We start from the raw sequence: 24620 nt of genomic DNA on the forward strand, positions 1-24620 counted from the left end.
ACACTTTTTTTGTAACTAACTTTTGTAACTGTAACCGGTTCCAGGTTCGGGTCTCTCAAAATGCGATGGCATCTTGGGAGACCCTGTGAAAGTGTGCCTAGTCTGTGCAATGCTGTACCCTACGCTAATACTCAACTAGTGAATGGTAGCGTTCAAAACATTCACCAATGCAAAGACCAGGATTGTCAGGACAGGAGGGACAATAATAGCGGGTGTCACGCCTATATTCGCGCTTGCTGCAGACACAACATCTTTTTTGGGGGGGTTTGTTGGGTAGGGATACTCGGGAGGACATAAAAATGCCTCTCATGCAGCTGACTGCATTTGGTTGGGGATGTGAATGGGGGAAGTACGGGCGCTGCAGAAGTAGTGGGTTCCCAATTATTAGGATTGGCAAATGCAGCAGGAAGGGCATTATGGGCACGACGGGCCTGTGTTTGTCTTTTTGGTGGCAGCGGGACACTAATTGTGCTTGCCACCTCACCAGCTTGAACTGCACTTATGGGACTCGCCACGTCACCAAGTGTTACTGCAGTGCTGGTTTGACTACGACCGGGGTGTACTACGCCGCTGGTGCTTGCCAGTTCAATAAAAAGCTACCAAAAAAACTGTTAGCGATCGCAGGGATCAGGCCTGACTCTGCGAATGCTGCAGTTATGCGTTAAGTGTTTTGTAAGTGACAGTGATCGATCGATACTGCACTTGGGTGGGCTGGGCTGGGCCGGGCGGAGGGGCAAAATGCAGGTGCTAGCAGGTATCTGGGCTGATCCCGCTAACACTGCGTTTTTGGGAACCCTAAACTGCTGGGGACGCTAGTATAGATCTGATCGGATCAGATATTGATCTGTTCAGATACTGTACCACTAAGGGAGGTGTATGCTGCGTGCGTGGGTGTTAGCGGTACTGGCGCTAACCTGACGCTGCCTGGGGGCTGGTGCTTGCCAGTTCACCAAAATGCTACCAAAAAAACTGTTAGCGATTGCAGGGATCAGGCCTGACTCTGCGAACGCTGCAGTTATGCGTTTAGTGTTTTGTAAGTGACAGTGATCGATCGATACTGCACTTGGGTGGGCTGGGCGGAGGGGCAAAACGCAGGTGCTAGCAGGTATCTGGGCTGATCCTGCTAACACTGCGTTTTTGGGAACCCTAAACTGCTGGGGACGCTAGTATAGATCTGATCGGATCAGATATTGATCCGATCAGATACTATACCACTAAGGGAGGCGCATGCTGCGTGCGTGGGTGTTAGCGGTACTGGCGCTAATCTGACGCTGCCTGGGGCGACGCATATCACCACCGGGCGATTAGGGGGCTAAACCTTTATTCGGTAATAAACGGCGGGTGCCCTGACACTATAAAAAACAAACGAACTAACCAGCGTCACCCGTAACGGTTATACGGTGATCAGTGGTGAAAGGGTTAACTAGGGGGCAATCAAGGGGTTAAAACATTAATTATATAGTATATGGGGGTCCCTGACGCTATAAAACGCTGACGGCGAACCTAAATATTTACCTCACTAACTAGCGTCACCAGCGACACTAATACAGCGATCAGAAAAATGATCGCTTAGCGACACTGGTGACAGGGGGTGATCAAGGGGTTAAAACTTTATTAGGGGGGGTTAGGGGGGTACCCTAGACCTACAGGGGGGTAACAGTAACTGTCCCAACACTGTAACTGTCACAAACTGACACCATGCAGTAATCAGAAAAAAAACAAACAAAAAAACCTGCTTGGTGTCAGTTTGTGACAGGGGGGGGTGATTGGGGGGGATCGGGGTGTTTTGTATGCCTGGCATGTTCTACTGTGTGTGTGTTGTGCACTCACATTGATGTCTTCTCCCCTCGGCGCTGGAACGGAAACTACCGAGCCGAGGGGAGATGACATCATTTCCTTTGCTGCTGTTTAGCATACAGCAGCAAAGGAATGTTCCCATTGGCCGGCGGCGATCGCGAGGGGGGGGCCACGAACGGATGGCCTCCCCCTCACCTCCGATCGCCGGGGAACAAAACGGGACCGCCTCGGGCACCGGGGGGGGGGGGGGGGGTCCGATCGGACCCCCCTCCCGCGGAAGGCAAATCACGTACATGTACGTGATTTTGCCTGCCCGTGCCGCCTTTCCAACGTACATCGGCGTGAGGCGGTCCTTAAGTGGTTAAGCATCAGCATTTTTGGGCTTTTTTTTTTTTTTTTTTTAATTACACCCAGCTTACATTCAGCTCTATAATGTAAAAAACGATGAACGCTGATAAATTATGCACGTTTTTTGTGGTCAGAAGAACTGCTCTTGAACTCGATTTTAGGGCGTTCAGACAACAGTCCATAAACTCCTCTGCTGATAACCTTCAATAAACATGCATTGACACATAGGATAGCATAGAGGGGAGCTTGAGGGCTGTTAAAAAAAAAGAAAAACTCCCAAAAACGTCAGTTAATCAGCTTCAGTGTGCATGTGGCCTCATAAAAAAAAAAAAAAAGCAGAGATCAACAGTATTGCAGATGGCCATCAATGACAAATCAGTTATATCAGCTTCACTGTGCAACTTCCCATCAGTGCTGCAATTCTGCTGATGTGATATCCTGGATGTATCCTCTGTGTGTAGCTGGTGGAAGGAGGTCCTCAGTTATTTCACACAGCTTATAAACTTTTTAAACCTGTTCTTCTTGCCCACAAGTGAACAGTTCATACACAAGTCTGATACCAACTTTTTCAAATGGTTGAATTTTATGATCTTTCACCACTAGTAACATGTTGATGCAGGCTAAAAAAAATATATTGATAAAAGAAACACAAAACCATAAAAGTTAAAGGAGGGTTTTTAATTATAAATATAAAACTTTTTGGCAGTTCTATTCATAGTCATTAGCATATTATGTGTACAGCTTTTACACAGGCAATTATTCAGTTAAACAGCAGAAAGAAGTACCAAATCTAGGGAGAATTTAAGATTTCTGTCAGCGCCTTGATTGCTTTTGAGTTTTTAGAGTCTTCTGCTTTACCCACAAGGCCTTTGAGTCCGTTTTTCACTTCAGCAGCAACTTCCTCATCTGAACTCTGAAGAAGGCTAAAACAAAAAGGAAATATGACTATATGTAGATAAAAAAAATACATCCTAATACATAGATCAAATGAATCATGAATGTATCACATTTATGAAAATATTGGAAAGCAAACAACAATTTTTTATTTCTGTTATACAGGAACACTGTAATGATTGTTAATCTGTATTTTTATTACTGACCAATTGTATATTGTATAATATATACACAATTTAAAAATTGTTCAGCCTCCCGAATTAAATTTAGAAACAAATGCATGCATTTCTCTACCAATGAAAAAGCCTTGCCGAATTTGGTAGTGTCTATTTAACCCCTTAAGCTCTCAAATCTTTATACTCCGTATGATGCAGAGAAATTTTACCATTTCATATATGGGCCTGTTTTTTCCAGTGATAACTTTGTCATTAGTTAGGATAACAAAGTAATACAAATATATTTTTTTTTTTTTTTTTTTTTTAGGACAAACAATAATTTCTTTTGGTGATATTGTCCTGCGAAAAATATTTTTTTTTTCTATGCAAGCTATAGACAAAAAGATGTAAAATGTTTCTAGTACAAAGCATGTTATTTATATATGAAATAAAGGCATGTCTTTCAATTTAGCATATCTTTTTAATGCAATACTAAAAAATAACAAAACAAAAAAAGTTAAAATATTAATGTTTAAGAAAAAAAAAAAGGCTAAGGAAAGTTGGTGGGGGAATAAATAAATTAGGATTGATAGGGAAGAACTAGCTGTTAAGGGTTAAAAAGGAAGATATTTTATATTTTTTGTTTTATTTTAATATTGCGTTAACTGATAATGTTACTTTGTATCTCTGAATCACACTTCTAAACAGTGTTTACAAACAGTGTTACTCAGCAAGTCCACCCTGTCATTTTGACACCTGACAAATTCTGGTAAAAACGGTGAAGTCAGCAAAAGCAGTGGGTGACTGGCAGGGCATGCTACATATATCCTGTGTACTTGATGAGGTTTTTTTTTTTTTTTTTTTTTTTTAGGGGTTTATGTAGCGTGCCTAATGTCCGAAACTGGTTAAATACATCAATATCTGTGGCAACAAATATTTTATCCCTTTTTGTTTTTCCCTAAAAGGGAACTATAATGTAGATGCAGTAAGTTCATTATTCATGTCATTAATATTGTGCAGTAACCTTCCAATCCTTCTCAGAGATTACTCAACCCTGCATATTTTTGCTACTTGCAAATTAGACATGCCACTGCTGGACTCAATGCTAGCACTTCCAAATTGGAGAAATTACTCCTCCAGCCAGGGCAACAAAGGCAGATACCAACATATTACTTGGTTTTGTTGTAGTCTAAAACAAACAGACTTGCTATCACTAAAGCACATTGGCAAGGTCTGTCTGAGGATACTGGCCAAGATATATAGGGAACGCATATTCCTTCTGTTATATTCCCTAAATTTAAAGAGTTGAAATATTTACACTAATGATTGTATACCCTACAAATTATTTAAAATGGCCATGTCCTAAGTCCCCAACGCCCGCTGAAAAATGTTTTCATATGTCTTGGCACTGTCGCAAAATACATACTTTTTGTTCTGAGATAACCAATTTTAATGCTACCCTCTTGGCTCCGCCTAATATCTGCAATTCTGTTTGGTGCTTGTTGGGTTATTTTGAAGACAATATCATGCCTAACCAGGCTAAAATTCCTTCTTCACTTCGAGTTATTACTTGGAAATCCTCTGACACTCCAGCACTTAACTGTTGGGTAAGGCTAGTCAACAAAGCACTCCCACTTTACAAACTAGGAAACTCTGGTCCCCCAATACTATATATCTGGAAAAAAATGTTTTAATCCAGCATTGCTCAATCTGTAAAGATTAGGTATGCATGCAAGGAGAAACACTGTAGACAGTTAGAAAACTGTATTAGGTTTAATATAAAGCTTTTTTTTTGTTTTGTTTTTTGTCTCAAATTTGGATTACACGTCAATTATTGCAATTGTTCTGGGTAACTGTACTCTATTTTATCTACCAAAGTGGATAGCAGATTTGTAAATGAATGATGTCCTTCTGATGCATAGTTCAATTTTATTCCTATCACCCTTAAAAAAAAAAAATTAAATTAATTTACAATTTACAAAAATTTCTGATCAAACAACAGAAAGGATAGTGACTGTGCACAGGTTTATTGATTTGCAGTAATCAGGAAACAAAGAACTAAATCCAATAGAGGCAAAGCTAATGACCTATTACTAAACCATATACACTGGAATAAGAGGAGTAGGTGATTACATTGACTGAATCACTGAACAACGAGCATTACACTCCTACCAGGATGTGCTTCATTTCAAGTCAACCTACTGGGCTTATTAACTGTAGTATCAGAGCTGCAAAGGTTTCTCCTAGGAGTCAATCGCCTTGTAAAAAGCCAGCCAGCCATTCTTAATGAGGATTAGAAAAAGGTGAACGGTGCAATCTAAAGAAGAGGGAATTAACAAGGCTTGTGCCCTTGTTCACGACACATGATAAAAGCTGATGTACAGGTAGAATAACCTTTATCTGGAATAGCAGCACACAGATATCCATCTAGATAAATGTGCATATTCAGACACATACACACAACAAACAACCACAAATACACAAGCAATTTATTACATTTTACATGGCTATATACTGCTGGAATTTAAGAGAGTACTTGATTAGTGCCATGCTTAAAGGTTGAAGCCCACAAATGGAATGTTTAGGTGGATGCAGGTAGATAGAATCATGTGTCTTATGTATTTTTGGGGACCTTGCACCCCTCTTTTTAAGTCCCCTATTATCCCCTGGTATACTTAGGAATATTTCCAATATATCACTAATGGTAAACTTCTTTTTGAAATTTTAGATATGCTGTCCACCTATTTTCCACAAAACAGATTGTTTGATTTGGGAATTGTGTTGAATAGCACCCCCACCCCAACCCCATCATCAAAATCAGCTTGAGATAAAGTGATGTAACCATCCCCTACATGGACAGTTCTGACTGGTGGGGTATTGTATGTGGAAATTGCTGTTACAATTAACTGTTATTTTGCACCCAACCCTTCTATTTTGATATATGTTTTTATATATTTGTAACAATACAGTTTTTTTTTTTCAATACAGTATGTGTAATATATCAATTGTAGCACCTAAAAAGCCCCAGAACTTTTTCTCAGTGGTGTTCTTTTAATACTAGGGAAGTAAGGCAGTGATCAAACTTGCTGGTGCATATTTAGGTAAGATACTTTATTTACACACAGTGATAACCACAGTAGTCATAAAAGTCCTTTTATAGGATTTCATGTTCAATATGTCTGGTAGTATTTGCATATATTTTGCAATAGTACCATACACAATTTTACTATTATTCAACAGGTTACAATCCGACTGTACAAGTTCGTTCAGATCTACCAACAACCAGTACAAGGACCTGCCCTATTGGATAAAAATTCTATGGAATATTAGGGTTCATTCACACCCAACGCACAATAATGCACTGGCAGATGCTGACAAAAACGTTGCCTGCATAATTTTTGGTTCATTGTGGTGTGATGGCTAGACTACACTTGGGTTTAATGCACTGCAGCGGACCAGGCGTGAATGGACTGTTAAGGTAGGCCTTATAGTTTATGGTTTTGGTAGATCTAAAGAGGATTGTGCAACCCATCTGTAAAGTGTATAACCAGTTTAATAAGAATAGCAAAAGAGAAGCCAAGTATAAAATGTATAGGAATTTGTAAGCAATTGTTTTTATCTTACCAGCAAAGTACTATGGCCCCTCTATTCACTTGTGCCCAGCTACTCAGTTTCTTGAGGCCCACACAATCTACTAATGTTCTAGCAAAGCAACCTGTGGAGGGGGAAAAAAGCAGATTAGTACTTGTGTATTTCTTCACTTACAGATCCTCGGATACAAGGCATAAAAATAGAAGAGTACAAATATAACATTACTTACTGTCTGCAGAACAAGCAACCAATCTTGTTAATGCCAAAATAAATACATGTGAATACTAAATATCTAGCACAATATTAGGAAGTTAATAACACAAAGACTACTGTGGGCAGTGTGGGGCAAAAGCAATATTCAAGCATGCACTATACAGTAAAAAGCTTAACCAGATGAAGGAGAAAAAAAAAAAACGCACCCAAAAGTTATTTTTAGCATATTTTGAAACAGAACCCTGTCTCCTAAACCCCTTCCCACCACTTCCATCCTGCCATTTAAGAGCCTCTAATTGGCGGAGGCGGCGTTCGATTTGTGTGACCACTGTGATTGGCTGTCACGTGATCAGATAGCAAAGTACGGTATGCATCAAGAGCTTTCCAGTCCCTGCTGGTGACTGCTGGGAGTGCACGCTCAGCATAGAAAGCTGTTTACATAAGGCGGCATATATGCGGCCTCTTGGCGTTAAAGTCCACCCACGAGAGGCCGCATATATGTGCCACGTCAGCGGGAAGTGGTTAAAAGTGGTTCCTGTTTTCTATGATATAACAATGCTGATTTTGCTCAGTGGTCAGCACTTCCACCTGGCAACACTAGGGTCTTTGGTTTGAATCCCAACCATGACACTACCTGGCGTTTGTATGTTCTCCTTGTGCCTATGTGACTTTCCTCCCACTCTCCAAAGACATGAGGGTCGGGTAATTGGCTCCTGTCTAAATTGGCCCTAATATGTGTTTGTATGTATTTCAGTTAGGGACCTTCTATTGTAAGCTCCTTGAGGGCAGGGACTGATGTGAATGTGCAATATATATGTAAAGCACTTCGTAAATTGTCTGCGCTATATAAGAATCTGTAATAAATAAAATAACAGATTTTGTTCAAAACAAGTTGCTCTTCATAGAACAAGTAGTAACAGCCATATTTGCAACCTGTTCGGTGTGGGTTTCTAGTAGCAGATACATATATCGATATTAGAGATAAAAGCGCTATCATTGCAAATCTGATTTTGAAAGGATTCCAAAGCTAGGTGTTTAAAAACATTAAAAGAAAATCAAACAGAGAAACAATCTTACACAAATCCTGTTTTCTATTTTTCTTTACTTGTTAACTTCAGCTCTCACTTGTACAACTACCCCCCCCCCCCCCCCCTCCCAGCGATCGTATGATAATCTGATCTTCAGTACACAGCTTTTAGGTGCCCACCATGACAGTTCATGTGAAAATATCCGAAGGGACAAGCACAACATTTTTCTTGTACAAGTAATTAGTACAGTATTTGGATGAAAGAAATCAAGTGACCAAGACCACTCATGCTCGGAACGAAAGAATACATTACAATACAAAACATTACATCACTTCCGAAGTTGTATTCTGTCATACGAGAATTTTTGCAACTCTAGTAATCGACTGATTTTAGATATGAGACTAGCATTCAAAAAACAAAAAAAACCCAAAAAACAGAATTTGTCCAATGTTCTTATCGTGTGTACGAGACATTAGGATGAGATGGATGAGATCTCAGCCGCAGCCACTCAAGGCACTTCTTGCATGGCAGTCCTGCTTGATCTGAATGGGGGAAGGGGGTATCTTCCTAGTCTTCCTCAGGACCCCTGCAATCCACGGCCTTCAAAAGTACTGAGATCCTACCCATAACTCTAGGCATGGTGTTAGAAAAACTCCTCTCTAGATATGAGTGGAAGTGTTTGTGGCTGAAGTTCCAGTGAAGCTCCCAGAGGAAAGAATGGAATCAGACCAGGGCAGTTTTTCAAACCTAAGGTACTAGGGCCTTGTAGAAAGACTATTGCCAAACCCTCTTCCCCCATCGCACAAGGCTGTAAGTGGAGTCTGAGCTAGTGAGCCCTTCTAACCCCTTGCCCCTATGATGATTTGCCATATGTGGTGCAATATGTTCATCCAAGAGGTACGTACAACCTTGACTGCTGTTGAGAGGGTAGGGTGAAGCCATCTGAGCCATGCACTGTAGGCTACTAAACACAGGAACTGTCCAGCAATCGCTATGCTGTACTGCAGGAGCTGGGATACAAGGTGCCAACTCAGCATGCCAGAGGGAAAAAAAAAGGTGTGCGGATGCGCAGTATAAAGTCTCAGAAATTAAGGCCGTACAGGCTCAGTAGTGGCTGGATAAGAGAAGACCAGAAAAAATGGTGCCAATTCTTAAAAGCTGTCAATCCCACTTCAATGCTCTTCTATAGACATATGGCCTCAGAGAGCTGAGTCAGAAAAGGGCACAAGCCCTGTAACTTACAGTGGTGAACATCTATTCTTGACAGGATGTATATTTGGACCAACCTCATCCTGGCGTCATAACCTAATCATTGGCAAAAAACTGAGACTAGCTGGAAGTGTAAAGGGTTATATAAGTAAGTGTCCCTGCAGCTTTCTTTTTTGTCAAAGTTTAATCTCCTGAAAGTAGCAGCATATAACCATCCCATGGTTATGACCAAGATCCAATGTTCTGTACTGAAGGCAACTAACTAAAGGCAAATCTTTTTTTTTTTTTTTTTTTGGATATAGTGGGGAGGGATTAGAAAAAACTGTTAGGATTTTCATTGCTTCACCCTCTCCATTTGTCATGTTTATTAAAATTACTAAAAATGAAAGTAAAAGAAAATCCCAAATTCTGAGTTGTCCCCAGATCAGTAATAGAGGGGAAATCTTCCAATGGGGACGGGCGCTAGTTCTTTTGACCCTGGGGGCACCAGGGATTTATGCACTTTGGAGGGATTTCCTCTAACTTCCTTCTTTGGGTACGGGATAGGAAGTGTAGGGAAATCAATGGGACACAGATGGCAAAAATAAAACTGACAGCGGTTATAATCCTACCTTACTCTATCCAAAATGAAAAAAAAGTTTTGTCTTTAGTCTTAGTTTAAAAAATTTGGATTCTGGTACAATGCAGTAATTAAATAAATTTTACCCCAACTTTATGTTTTTTGAAAAAGCGACAAAAAAAAAAAAAAAAAAAAAAAAAAAAAGCACCCCCCCCCCCTCCACACAAAATATTAAGAAATACAAAAAACAAATTTGTTACAAAAAAAGCATCCCAGTCCAAATCATTCTGCCTCAGAGTTCAAACCTGGTCATACATGAACATTTGATGACATAAGGAAGGTCCTTTGAAAGTACTTCAAAAAAGGTTTCCTTTTAGGCCTGGGTCACACCTATGCATTTTTTAGTTTTAGTTCAGTTTTGCAGAAACACACTACAGTCCATAGTTCACATTTGTGCATTTTATGAGAAAGGGCCAGGGTTTTTTATTCTGGTTTTTGGTTCCATAGACTTCAATGGTTTAAAGGTGTGTATTGAAAAAACGCAAAATGCACTTGCAATATGCAAACTGCAACCTGCACAAGTGTGAATCGGGCGTTAACATTTGATTTTGGAGTGAATGAACGCTCCCAAATGAAGACCACTTTCACTGTTAGAAGTTGTTTGTTCGAGAAATAACTTCCATCCCGCTCCTTTGAATTTCCTCAAAAGTGTGGTAGAAAATGACGATTTGACCCCACAAATGACTAGAAAATTGAACAAACATTTTCTGATGAAATTCTACTAGTGTACAGCCAGATTGTTCATTTTTTTTTCCACCCTGAGTAAACCACAGGGAACTGTTGGCAGACTCAACAATGAACTACATCTTTCCTCCGTGTGGCTAACTGATAGGAGCTTTCTAATAAGAACACGTTGTGCTTTATTAATATGTTAGTTTCCTACTGTGTGGATTCACATTACATTTTTTACAGGTCATGCAGAACTTTGTATAGTTTTTCATTCACATCAGTCTCTGTCTTAAAAAAAACCTTACAATCTCTATCTTACGTGCATACCATATATGCACAAGCACATACAAGGGCCAATTACCCTACCAGCATGTCTTTGGAGTGTGGGAGGAAACCCACGCAAGCACTGGGAGAACATGTGATCCTTAGCTGGGAATCAAACCAAGGAATCTAGTGCTGCAATGCAGAAGTGCTGTTGTTGCATAACAGGACTTTCTAAGAGCTTGTTCACACACAGTACAGTGGCTTTCTGTACTGAATGAATACAAGTCATCACTAGGGATCATAAAAAAAAAACAATTGCTTTCTACATGCCCCATTTACACTGCAACGGAGCCAGGTGGTGTGGTGAGCTTTGGTAAAATGTAGACAAGCAGCAATTTACTGCAGTGAACATAGAGGCAACACGTGTCACTTCAGAGCAGCAGGAACAATAAGTTTAAAAAAAAAAAAGTAAACAGTGCGATGCGCTGAAATGTGTATCACGCTGCCCACAACAGCCCACTGTAACTAAACTGACAGCAAAATGGAGCATTTAGTGTGCAGGCAGTGTGAACAAGACCTAGGTAGTATGAAATACTGCCAGATTTATAAAAAATAAATCCCCTTATCTATCAGAGGAAAGGGAGACAAATGTGATGTCTGAATTACACCAACTTTTATGCCCTCAGTCCTCTACCTAACAGTCTCAGTCACTTCCTTTAGCTTTCTGACTTAAACCTGCCAGGTGTCAGATCTACCTACATATTTCAAAGAAACCACCACCTAGTGATGGGAGATAAAAGTGAGGATTAATGGGGACCAAGAAATCAAACTATGGAATAATAGCAATAAAAATGTAGAGGCTGTCATAGATGACCTTGCCTTCTGAAAACACGAGCTGCCAGGCTGTCATGCTGACCCACCTGCCTGGAACAACAGGATATACAAGAACTTCTTGATTTTTCTGACTGTCCAGATTGTGTTCCTGCAGCAGGTCAGTGACTTAGAAAGAAATTATGCCACGGGAAGAGTATAATAGCCAGGCAAATAATGTATTTAGAAGGTCAGCAATGGTAACCTTATTTTTCTCATCACAGGCATATTTTGGGTTCAGAGATATAATTGAAAAAAAAATGTCTTTTTAGGCAGGTAAACAAAAATCGCATACGAATATTCTCATTTATCACTGGAGCCAGAAGCTGGTACAACTGAGTCAGTTTACCACCCTTGCTAATGCATTTCACCATTAGGATGAAAATAAGACTGTAGTTTGATCTGCTATTAAAAACAAAGTAGAATAAACCCCCCTCTCTCTTTTTGTGCTGTTAGGGCTTGCTATTAAGTTTCAACCAGGTTAAGACAGGAAATGAGCAGCAATTGCTGAGCTTTCTTAAAAATCCCAGTATGCTCTACAAATATTATATCATGGAAGATAATCTGTATTAAAAACCGATTTGATAAATAAATAATAAAAAAAAAAACATTTTCATAATCATTATATACAGCGGGTAAATTAAGTATTGAACACATCACCATTTTTCAATGTAAAAATGTTTCTAAAGGTGCTATTGACATGAAATTTTCACGTCAGAAACAACCCATGCAATCCATATATACAAAGAAACCTAAAAAAGTAAGTTCAGAAGTTCACTGTTGGTATGGGAGTGTTTTTGGGGTGATGTTCAGTGTCATTTGATCTCCAAACATGTTGTGTATTATGGCATCTAAAGAGTTAAATTTTGGTCTCATTTGCCCAGACTGTATTCTCCCATTATTTCACAGGCTTGTCTAAATGTTGTACAGCAAACTTTAAATCAGCTTGAAGAGTTATTTCTTCAGCAATTAAGTCTTGCATGGTGAGTGTGCATACAGACCATGGTGGTTGAGTGCATTACTTATTGTTTTCTTTGAAAAAATTGTACCTGCTAATTCCAGGTCTTTCTGAAGCTCTTCACAAGTGCTCATTGGCTCTTGGACAACTCTTCTGGTAATTCTTTTCACTCCTGTCAGAAATATTGGCTGTGGCCAGTTTATGGTGAAATTATGTTCTTTCCACTTCTGGATTATGGCCCCAGCGGTGCTCACTGGAACATTCAGTATGCCATCAGTATGTTTTACAACAATAAGGTTGCAAAGGTCTTGAGAGAGTGCTTTGCTTTTACCCATCATGAGAAGTTTCCGTGTCTCACCTTGGTAATGAGACACCTTTTTATAGGCCATCAGTTAAGACTGAACCAGCTGATATTAATTTGCATTGACAAGGGGCAGGATTGCTTTCTAATTACTGATAGATGTCAGTGGTGTCTTGGCTTTCCATGCCATGTTTTCAATACTTTTTCCCTGTGTCATTCCATTTCATTACACTTAAAGGGGTTGTAAAGGTGAGATTTTTTTTTTTTTAAAATAACAAACATGTTATACTTACCTTCACTGTGCAGCTCGTTCTGCACAGAGTGGCCCCGAACCTGGTCTTCTGGGGTCCCTCGGCGGCTGTTTCAGCTCCTCCCCACAAGCATTAACCACCTTAATGCGAGCTCCCTCGCATGGTGGTGAGTGCTTGCGGGTGCGCTCCCGTGATACAACCGGGCGGCTATAGCCGCTCGCTGTATCACTCGGCCCCGCCCCCCGGCGCGCCGCGTCATCGGATGTGATTGACAGCAGCGCGAGCCAATGGCTGCGCTGCTTTCAATCCATCCACTGCAGCCAATCAGCGACCAGGCTGAGCTGCAATGAAGATGACGAGAACGAGCAGCGAAGATTCGAGGCGTCAGGTAAGTAAAACGGGGGGGCTGGGGGCGGCGGTATTGTCAAAAGTTTTTTCACCTTAATGCACAGAATGCATTAAGGTGAAAAAATTTTTACCTTTACAATCCCTTTAACTTCATTTCTGAACTTATTTATTTTGGTTTCTTTGTTCAGATTGCATGGGTTGTTACCGACATGTGGTGAAATAGCACCTTTAGAAAATATATTTACCTAGAAAAATAGTGATGTGTTCAATGCCTATTTTACCCGCTGTGCCCTTGTAAACATAGAAAACAAGCAAATAAAACTAACCAAATCCCATTACAAATTTCTTTTAAAAACCAAAATAGGAAATCAGGAAATAGAAGACAGTGTGCTCCAATTATACAGGCTATAGGTGTGCTGCACTTTTTTGCTCTCTTTATTTTCAATATAACACGTGACATGTTCTGCTTCATCTTACCTTCTTTACCACGTTCTTTTAAGTCTTTGTCTTGCTTTAACAACCATTTCAGCACTAGGTGACCTGCGGCGTGTTCTGCAATGTGAAGCTTTAAAGAACCACAATGAGAAAGATCACACTCAGTCCCCAGTGGAATACCCAGTCTACATCAAACACTGTTACCAATTTATAGTTTGGAATAAATAGCCTTACATTATGGGTCTACAGTAATATACTCACACAATACAGTAAGAATACTCATAGTGAAAACTAAATGCATAAAAGGAAATCTCACTAACACAACAAAGGGAGAGGATTAGGGGAAAGAAATGTCAGAAAAGAAAACAACTGAGCTAAAACCTGAAAAGCATTCTAATTAGATGTGATGCATGATGCTGCCATAGTGAAAACTGCAGGCCATGCAACCTGTGTTTTCCATCAACAGAATGATCCAAGCAGTTCTAGAAAATCTACATCATTGTAAATTACTATTAAAGTAAAAAAATAAAATGAAGCGCTAGCTTAGTGAACTATAAGCCTGCAAATTTTTTTTAAGAGTAATGGTGACACTCTCTTGTAAGATATGCCAGTATTAACAAGCGTACCCACGCCTCAAAAAAATATAAATGAATGAGGTAAGAAATCCAGTGCAGACTTAAAAGCGTTTGTTACCCCAAAACTTCATATTCCTGATATGTAGCTGCTGAACCATGTACTTGTATGAGAAAGTCTCCTGTTCTCTTTGTATTGCTTCCTTTATGTGAAATCCCTGGTGTTCCTGTCAGTACCTCTACTTTCCTATTTTAAAGACTGACCACACTAAGCAGGAGAACACACCGTGGTCAGTTCTCTAGCTGTGCTGGGAACGCGGTGTGCTCTCCTCCAATGATCAGACTTGTCCTGAACAGCCATTCACTGGGAAGCTCAGTGTACTGCTGCTTCTCCTCCCCCAGCTCTTATACAGCTGAGAACAGGGGGAATGTGATCACTTATAAAAAAGGGAAAAAAGGTATTTATATTGTATTTTTATATCTATACAAAAATGTTTTGCCTTTCATTACAATTTGAAACTGATTGGGTTGTTTTACAAGGTGATTGTTTACAATCACTCCTCTTAAATAAAATGTCAGTGAATGTGTTGCAAATTAAACCATAAAAATCATGTGCACACCAGATATAGAACGATAATTTCCCAATGAATTAAAATAAACAAACCTTGCTATTATAAAAACCCAAAAACCTGTATTTGCGTCCATGCAACTACTGTGCTGCAAAATCAACACACACACATACATATATAATGTGTTCTTTAAAAGAAGTATGTTTTTTCTTCCATAATCATACTTACCTAGATGGATGCAGCATCGGTCCATTGCTGCACCTGTCCCTCAGCGCCTCTACACTGAGAACAAAGCCATCGAGAACACCACCAATGGCTCGGTTCACAGCTCCGCAAGCAGAGAGCTGCTGTCAATCAGCAGGTCTCCGCTTTGCCCCCCCCCCTCACTCAGGAGAGTGCTGAGCTGTGGAGGGGCGGGGAGTGGCCATCTCAGACTTTCAGCGGCTTGCTGAGAGGCTTAGACAGGTATCTGTCCAAGCACCTTGCTGTGATGATGCGGTGCCTGGACTGATTCCTGAAATGCTTCAAGTCAATGGAAGGATCACAGATGATGTGGAGCAGTTTACAGTGAATGGAGGACTCTCTTCTTCCTGCTGTGCCCAGTTGTACGCATCAAATGTTACTGTACCTTGCTTGCACTGTCTGTGATGTCTTTTGCATAAAAGATCAATGAAAGCGAAGGTTTACAGTGAATCCTGAATTTCTTTTTCACCAAGGGTAGTTGATCCAGAGGATTTTTCTCTCCTGTCAGAGCAAATTGCATAATGCTTTATTGTTTTGCCTTCCCCTGGATCAACTGTGCATATGGAATTGTGTATAAGGAGGTTTTCTACTTGTTTTTTTTTTTTTATTATTATTTTGAACTAGAAGCACTTGTGTCTTTTTTCAACCTATGTAGCTCAGGAGAAAGCACTTGACCTCGAGGCCACTAGCAAAAAACTGAGGCATAACAGTTAGTGGTGGTGCTATAATTGGGGGGGGGGGGGGCTTCAACCATCTTCTGTTCTGTCAGCATCCACCTTTTGAAGGCAATTGCATATAACTCAAATGTCTATGACATTATCATGTCCATTAATGGGTGATAAAGAATTAGGATTAAGACCTGTATTCTGCCACATACGCAACTAAGTGTAACAGGTCTGAACCAGGAACAAAAACTAAAGCGGTACTAAACCCAAAAATGTTATATATTGCAGCTTACCAACTATTAGATGTGGTGGTTGCATTCTTTTTAACACTTTTTTTTGCCTTGGTTTTCCCCTGGTGATCTGGCCAGTAACAAACCTCCTGCATTATACAGACACCACAGGGAGCAGATTTGGACAGTCTGGGGGAGGGGTGTGTTAGATGTACTAGCAGATTTATGTACAGTAACAAATTGAAGCTGAACTCCAGCTAATATTTTATAATCAGTTATGGAAAACTTTTTTTTTCCTTTTGAGATATAGCTTTTACATGATCATCATTTTAAGCACCCTCTGCCAGTGTTAAATGGTCTGTCCCTGTCCTGTAACTACAAGAGAGATTTTCTATTAAAAACAACAGACTTGCTGTCTGGATCACCAGATAAAAATAAAAGAAAACCTAAAAAAAGAAAACTATTACAGCCATCACATCTAAGCCTTAGTAAGCTGCAATATAATAAATGTTTGCTTTTAGGTTTAATAATGCTTTAAGCTAAATACAAAATTTGCATACATTTTAGTAAAAAATGTAGTATAAATTTCTGCTGAGGTATGTAAAACATGCTTTACATGTCTTATCGGTCACTGACTTGGCACACACTTCAGGGTCTGTGTCGACTGGCTTTTGTTCACATCAGATAGGGTTATCAATCCCATACAAGTCTATGGGAATGCAACACCTGCTTGAAGCAGGTGAAATGAAGGTCAAAAGGCGCTAAACTGCAGTCAAAATGCACCTGTCAGTGAGTTCTGAATGATCTCAGAAGTGTCTCAAACAAGTCAAACTGATGTCATCGACACAAATCAGAGCAAAGAAATCTGGATAAAAAGTCCTTATTTCCCTGATCAGATAAAACATACCCAGTGGCTATGGGTACTCTTTTGCAAACTTAATAAAACAATAAGAACTTAAAAATATAAACCCATACCTCTCCATCTGTGCCACCTGGCACAAAATCTTCTGCTGCTATAGAGGCAATGGCGGACATGACCGGCTGTGGATCTCCCACTGCATACAGTAAAATATTTGTAATCATGGTGCACATAGCATTCTGTAGAACCAAGTCTTTTATATTCTCCCCAAGATACTTTAGCAAGGGTCCAGATACAGCTTCTAGTAGTTCTCTGTGCCTCAACTCGGGATCCTTTTTGCTGTAAAAAGAAAGGGACAGCAATAGTGTAACCTGTTAATACAATACAGAGGACCACGTGATCAGTTATTGGAACTGGTAAATGAGAGCTCAGCCAAAAGCAGCTAGTGACCTTTAATTTTCTAATGTGCACTGAAGGGGAAGGCCACCTGGTTCCTAATTGGTCAGCGTGAGTAACAATTTTCTTATTCTCATTTTCTAAATAAATGAACCACAGTATATGTATATTATTTATGAGAGATCGAAGCTAAAGTGGTATTTCAAAATAAAAATGTAATAGACTACAGATTTTTAAGCTTTTTTTCTCCCAGTAAAACATTTCTTGTATACACAGATCAAAATTCAGATCGGTTCAGCAGGAACCAGACGAAGTTTGAGCTGTGTGTAGCCCTCTCTGTTGAACTGAAGCATATCGTTAGATTAGCTTCTGTCGGACGGTCCTGCTGGAAAACCAGCATTTAATAATGCCTAATACACATTGCTATTTTTTTTTCGTTCAACCCAGGGGGCTGAATGAAAAAACCTGACAGCTCAGATCGGAGCCGCTGTACTAACAATCCAATATTAGTACAGTGATCTACCCTGTTGTTCTATTGTGTTCTGACAGAGGGACAGACCCCAGCCAGAACACTCCGGGTCAGCGCTCTCAGCTATTGGCTGAGAGCGCAGATCAGAAGCTGGTCAGCAGACCTTTTTCGGTCATGCCCCTTCTGTCAGACCGGCTGCCGTACACACAGGCTGAATGTTGGCCAGTTCAATAGGCCGTGTGTGCGGGGCTTTAGCAGCTGCCACCTTTGGCTGATCAGTGTATTCTGATTGGGTGGGGGAGTCCTGCTGTTAGAAAACAATGGCACAACGGGGAGATCCCTGCACTTTTTTTTTGTTCAGCCTGCTGGTGGGAACAACAACAAAAAAAAAATCAGCGTGTACCCAGATTTAGGGTGTCTCCATTCTATATAAAGGAGCAACAGAGAAACCTTTGGACAGCAACAATGTCTGGGGCAGTGTTGGATGCACTAGTGATTTATATGGACTTGAAACTGTATTGGTGTCACTGGTCCCCAAGTGGCACTGGTCCGCCGCAATGTCGCAGTCCCGCTAAAAATCACTGATTGCCGCCGTTACTAGTAAAAACAAAAACAAAAATAATTCCATAAATATATTCCATAGTTTGTAGACGTGATAACTTTTGCGCAAACCAATCAATATACACTTACTGGGATTTTTATTACCAAAAACATGTAGCAGAATACATATTAGCCTAAACTGATGAAGAAATTAGATTTTTAAAAATTTTTTTTATTAGATAGGTTTTATAGAATAAAGTAAAAAATATTGTTTTTTTTTCAAATTTGTCTTTTTTTTGTTTATAGCGTAAAAAATAAAAACCGCAGATGTGATCAAATACCACCAAGATATTTGTGGGAAAAAAAGGACATCAATTTTATTTGGGTACAGCATCGCATGACCGCACAAATGTCAGTTAAAGTAACGCAGTGCCATATTGCAAAAAAAGGCCTGGTCATGAAAGGGGGTAAACCATCCGGGGCTGAAGTGGTTAATGCAACTTTAAGGCTTTGTTCACATGTGGCCAGGGGCAGTAAAACCAGGCAATTGAGCCGTGGTTTTAAGCCGTGGTTCTTAATTCCATAGGAAATATTTGGAGGGATCTGAAAGTTTGAGTTACCAAACGTCAGCCTCGAAACCTTAATGACTTGGAGAGGATCTGCAAAGAGGAGATGAGATGTGTGTAAACCTGGGGGCCAACTACAAGAAATGTCTGACCTCTGTGATTGCCAACAAGGGTTTTGCCATCATTTATTTCACTCATTAAAATGCAAATCAATTTATAACTTCTTTGAAATGCGTTTTTCTGGATTTGTTTGTTGTTATTCTGTCTCTCACTGTTAAAATAAACCTACCATTAAAATTATAGACTGCTCATTTGTCAGTGGGCAAACGTACAAAATCAGCAGGGGATCAAATACTTTCTTCCCTCACTGTGAGATGGCTGAGGAATCTTCAGTATCAGTCATAATGAAAAATACAACAATAAGCACAAGTACATTCAAATTAAATATTCATTTTCAGATGAAAATATAGCATTAATTTGCCTATTTAGCTCAATAAAAGAATAAAATTGTGTGACAATAAGTAAGCCAGCATGGCGGGGAAGCAGCATGTGCTCAAATGATGCATCACTTCTATGTGCTTTCCACTGAGGACTATCCATGTGTAAACGTCAATGTTCTGTAAAGACTCAGCATCACCAATTATCTTTTTCTGTACTGGTAAGTCACAATTCAGTAAAAGCTAAAGTCTCTGCAATCTGCAGCATAGCATAGATTCACCTAAAATTAATCAACTGAGACAGTGATATCAGTGACACAGGGTAACCACCATTATACAGTGACATCAACTCCTGCCTTATGAATTTTTCTGTATGTCAAAACATTTTACTAAAATATCAGAGGTCTAAAAAGCAAAAATAGTTTTCTCTCTTTTGATAAATGGAAGAAGTTTATATATACAAGATGAATGTAACTTATGGTCTTAATAACGGGTAAATGCCATTCAAACTAAAGGATTCAAGTTGTTGAAAAGGCAGACTTTTGTTTACCTTTATGCAAGAAGATAAAAAACCTTCTCTGTGCAGCATCTACCCCCCAATACTTATCCAAGCTCGATCTAGCAATGTGCACGAGAGCAGCGGCTTTCTCCATCCTCATTGGCTGAGACACAGTAGCAGTAGCCACTGGTTCCCCTGCTGTCAATCACAGGCAGTGAGGAGGGAGCAGTGGTGGGGCCGACCAGGGGCTAGGGAGAGAGCACACATGAGTGACCCCATAGCAAGTGGCTTGCTATGGGGGCACTTGGCAAGGGGAAAGGGGCCAGGAGCACCGGTGGTAGACCCAAGAAAAGGAGGATCAGGGCTGCCATGTGCAAAACCAACTGCACAGAGCAGGTAAGCATAACATGTTTATTATTAAAGAACAAAAAAGGCACAAGCCTTTAATAACTTCAATACTGGGCACTTTTACCCCCTTCCTGCCCAGGCCAATGTTCAGCTTTCAGTGCTGCACACTTTCAATGACAGTTTCGTGGTCATGCAACGCTGTACCCAAATTAAATTTTTATTATTTTTTGAGACAGACAGAGCTTTCTTTTAGTAGTTTTTAATCGCCACTGGATTTTTTGTTTTCTGCAACGAAAAAGAAGACAGAAAATTTTGAAAAAAAAAAAAAAAAAAGTTTGTTAGAAACCATTGTAATTAAAACATTTTTCTCCTTCACTGATGTGCGCTGATCAGGCTGCACTGATGAGTGGCACTAATATGCAGCACTGATGGATGGCACTGATGAGAAGACGCTGATGGGGACTGAAAGGCAGTACTGATAGGCATCACTGATGGGGCTGCACTAATAATCAGTGCCCTAATTATCTGTGCAGGTCTCCCTTGTGAGGAAATGCCACTGATCGGCTTTCCTCACCTCACACGATGTCAGTGTGAAAAGAGGTAAGCGGATTATCGTCATTTCCTTGTTTACATGTGATCAGCTGTGATTGGACACAGTTGATCACATGGGTAAAGAGCCTTGTCATTGGCTCTTTACCGAGATTGGGGATGCACCGTGTCTCGGCGAGAGTGGGACGACGTCATATGACATCATTCCAGAACAACAGAACCACCCTGCCGCCATCGTTTGCCTATACAGCAGGCAGGAGGTGGTCACTATCCCTTTCAGCATAAAGATAATCATAGGGCAGATGACTTGCTCAGAGCTTATGCTTCTTATCATGGTGGCAATTATTATTATTATACAAGATTTATATAGCGCCAACAGTTTACGCAGCACTTTACAATATAAAAGGAGACAATACAGTTACAATACAATAAAATACAAGAGGATTAAGAGGGCCCTGCTCAGAAGAGCTTACAATCTAATAATATTCCACTGTGTAAAATATTCTGTTTGTTCGCACCCTGGTGTTTTGAGAATACCTACTGATACTGTGGCACGCATTAAATGGTCATTTGAAAGTTTTTAAAAAATAAAAACAAACAATGAGTGGTTGCACTGTACTCTAATAACATAAGTTTATGCTTCAAAGTTTACCTTTTGGGACGGTGAGCACTTTAATGCATGTTAAAAACATGTGAATGTGTGTTAGCAATATGGTTTGCACATGAGTTTTTAGGGGGCATTCCATTTACCTTCAATGGGTTTCAAACACATTAAAGGAAAAGTTCAGCTTTGGAACATGTTACATGTTCAACTCATACTTAGGATGGAACATGTTCCAGCATCTGCAGCCCCCCCGCTCCCTTCCAAATCCCCTCCCTATGACAGCGGGTGTGGGACCTTCTCCCAGCGCCTGCTGTTACAATTTGAAAATAGCGTGGCCATGCGGGGCTCTGCCCACAGTTTCCTGTGAATGAATGCCTACAAGTACCGTTATCCATTGCGGCCGACAGCTTGTAGTTCTCAATGAGCTGCGAAGGGGCTGGTGAGAGTCCTCGTAGTCCATAGATCTTTCTGCTTGTATTGGAGGTACTGGCAGAAAGCTATGCTGAGAGTCTGCAGGAGCCTGTACCAGTGATCTGCTGTTTACGGGTGCAATGCTCTGCAGGGCTCCATAGAAAAAAATAATTAAATTAACTTTTTTTTTTTTTTTTACCTGCAGAAGAATGTGCTTTTTTTTTTTCAAAAGGTGAACTTATCTAATTCACCTGACCATCCTACATACCACAACACCTAGATGTGAATATATATGTGTTTCAGTGAATGTGCTGAAATATATGTCAGATACATTGGTGCATTTAGCTTGTTGGAAATTAATAAAAGGCATGTGCACAGGTGTAAGGGAGTAAGGCAGGGCCCTTCACACCTATGTGCGCACTTCAATGCACATTGTGTTGCCTTTTGATTTTAGAGGTGGTCTATGGGTCAGATGTTGCATTATGTGCATGCTTAAAAAAAAACATTAATATTTAATATGCATGTTACACGTCAACCTTACCTGTGTGTGTTACAATCTCCTTGTTTGAGCACTTCAATTATCTCTGGTAGAAAATGTGAAGTATTTCGTCTGCACAGCAAATAGAGCAGCACTTTTCTTCCATGCTTGTCATTGATTATGTTGGGCAAAGCACTGACCAGTTCCTGTGTAATTACAACACATTTTAAGCAAAAACTACATTCATAATATACTTTCTTCACACTTTCCATGTTTTATGTATACCAAACAACGTGCAACATCCAAGATTCTATAGCTTTTCTACACAAAAATGCTGTCTGTTTAGCTTGTGCTGGCAAAGCAAATAAATGATCTCAATGCATTTCTCCAATGCTATGATTAAATATGAATCTGGTAATGCGTGCCTGAATTTTTTTCAATCAGTGTCTTGCCTGTGGAGAGACTAACAGATGCTTCACAAAGCAGCAAATATGAAAAAATAAATAGCACACTGGGAACAGTAACAAATTATCCCAGAGTTATTACTCAGAGGCTTGAGATATTAAACCTGACTATTTATGATTTGTTTTCTAACTCAGTTCTTACACCTTGCTCTGTTATTATGAAACCTTTTTTTTTATTCTACAATACTCAAGTCCATAAATTAATCTATATAGTTTAGGGATTGAATGCAAAATGTCAAGAATCAATTATGTACTAAATCTCATTGCTGCGAAGGAAATTAATGTTGGAAAACCTTCCTATGCCTGATGCCGAGATGGCAGGTTTAAACAGAGAGCAGTATGTGTCACAGCTTGCAGGTTCCCACCGATAAATTTCTGAATGATGAAGTATCTTTAGGCCACCAGCCCAACAGGGCCCCAAGTCCAAGAATTGTGGTATCAAGAATTGTATATTACCTTTACAGGTAATATGATTTCCACCACAAAGGTCTGCTGTTACTATTAAGTACATGAAGCACAGATAAGTCTAAAGGGCCCACAAAATAAATTTATTAGTTGAAATAATCAGTAATGGTAATCTAAGTCCTCTTTCTAGACAATCCAGATCAAGGTCTAGAGGCCTATAATTTTTACCGGTAAAGACTTTTTGTTCAAAGTCCTATTTGCTATGGTGTGCAGATTATAGGGTTTGGCATATTATGCAGCCTGTAGCCTTACAAATCTGCTTGACAGACACCCAAACAGCCTCCAACCAGAAAGTCAAGGCTGCTGCTCTGCAGGGATTTTTTGCCAATCACATCACAAGTGAAACAGATATCTTGTTTGACCCGTAATGCAGTTGTGATTTTTATAGCTTTTAAATCCTTTTAGTCTTCTTGATATTGAGAAAATTAGTTATACTTGATGACTTTGTACATTAAGACATAGGTCTTTAAAAAAATTCAACAATATTTTTAAGACGCATCTCTTACACACAGCTCCATCTCCCCCTGCCGCCACTCCACCCTCCGCTGCTACCTGCAAATACCAGCTGTGAATACAGCCGCTTCTGTGTAAAATGACGGTAAAAAAAATGTATATATCTAGATACCAAAACAAACCAAAGCTCAGTGAAGAAAATGTTCACACAATACTAGTACAGCTGGCAAAATCCAAGGAGTCTATATGGAATAAAAAAAAGAAAAAAGGCAAGAGCCCACAGTCTGATGGTATAAATCCATATAAAGTCCCATGTGTGATGCAGGTGGTAAAGTATACATGTAATGTTCTATATTCTAGACCATGTCATATGGTGGTAATATGAATATTTCCACATGAACAACCCAAACAATTGTAAGGAGAAGGTACCAGGGATGATAATCTGTAAATCCAGTTCTGTCCAAGGTGAGAAAAGTACGCCTGGTCCCAGAAAATGAATGACCGCAGGAGTTGCCAAAAAGCACTCAAGAAAAATTAAACAAATGCTCAAAAAATTATGTGCAATGATGCCCACTTTAATAAAGGCAATCCAGATGCCAACTTTAATAAAGGCAATGCAGTGACCCGACTTATGGCCAACCAAGAGGGAAAGATTTGCATGGCAGAGCCGCCAGAAAAGCTGATGTAAGCAGACAAAAACTACATGCTAGTCAACGCCTCTTTCTCAAGTCCAGAGAAACTCGAGAAAGAGATGGGAGGCCTCGAAATTCATTTTTTTTTCTGTTACACACACACCTCCCCCTTGCGTCGCTCCGATTAGAACAGTTCCATTGTACAGAACGGGAGGCGACTT

At 40.0% G+C, this 24620-nt stretch overlaps 1 protein-coding gene across 1 annotated transcript in view; it reads right to left on the bottom strand.

Moving 5' to 3' along the window:
- Positions 1-2802: 2802 nt before the first annotated feature.
- The window catches only part of PUM3 (pumilio RNA binding family member 3), a 131454-nt gene continuing 109636 nt past the window's right edge, over positions 2803-24620 (bottom strand). The window contains exons 14-18 of the mRNA XM_073634930.1: positions 22449-22591; positions 17205-17427; positions 13993-14080; positions 6819-6909; positions 2803-3068 (exon numbers count right to left, since the gene is read on the bottom strand). Of these exons, the coding sequence (XP_073491031.1) occupies positions 2936-3068; positions 6819-6909; positions 13993-14080; positions 17205-17427; positions 22449-22591 (678 nt within the window). The 3' untranslated portion in view covers positions 2803-2935. The remainder of the gene's footprint in view (positions 3069-6818; positions 6910-13992; positions 14081-17204; positions 17428-22448; positions 22592-24620) is intronic.

The sequence above is a fragment of the Aquarana catesbeiana genome, linkage group LG01, assembly GCF_042186555.1.
Source record: "Aquarana catesbeiana isolate 2022-GZ linkage group LG01, ASM4218655v1, whole genome shotgun sequence".
Taxonomy (NCBI): Eukaryota; Metazoa; Chordata; class Amphibia; order Anura; family Ranidae; genus Aquarana; species Aquarana catesbeiana.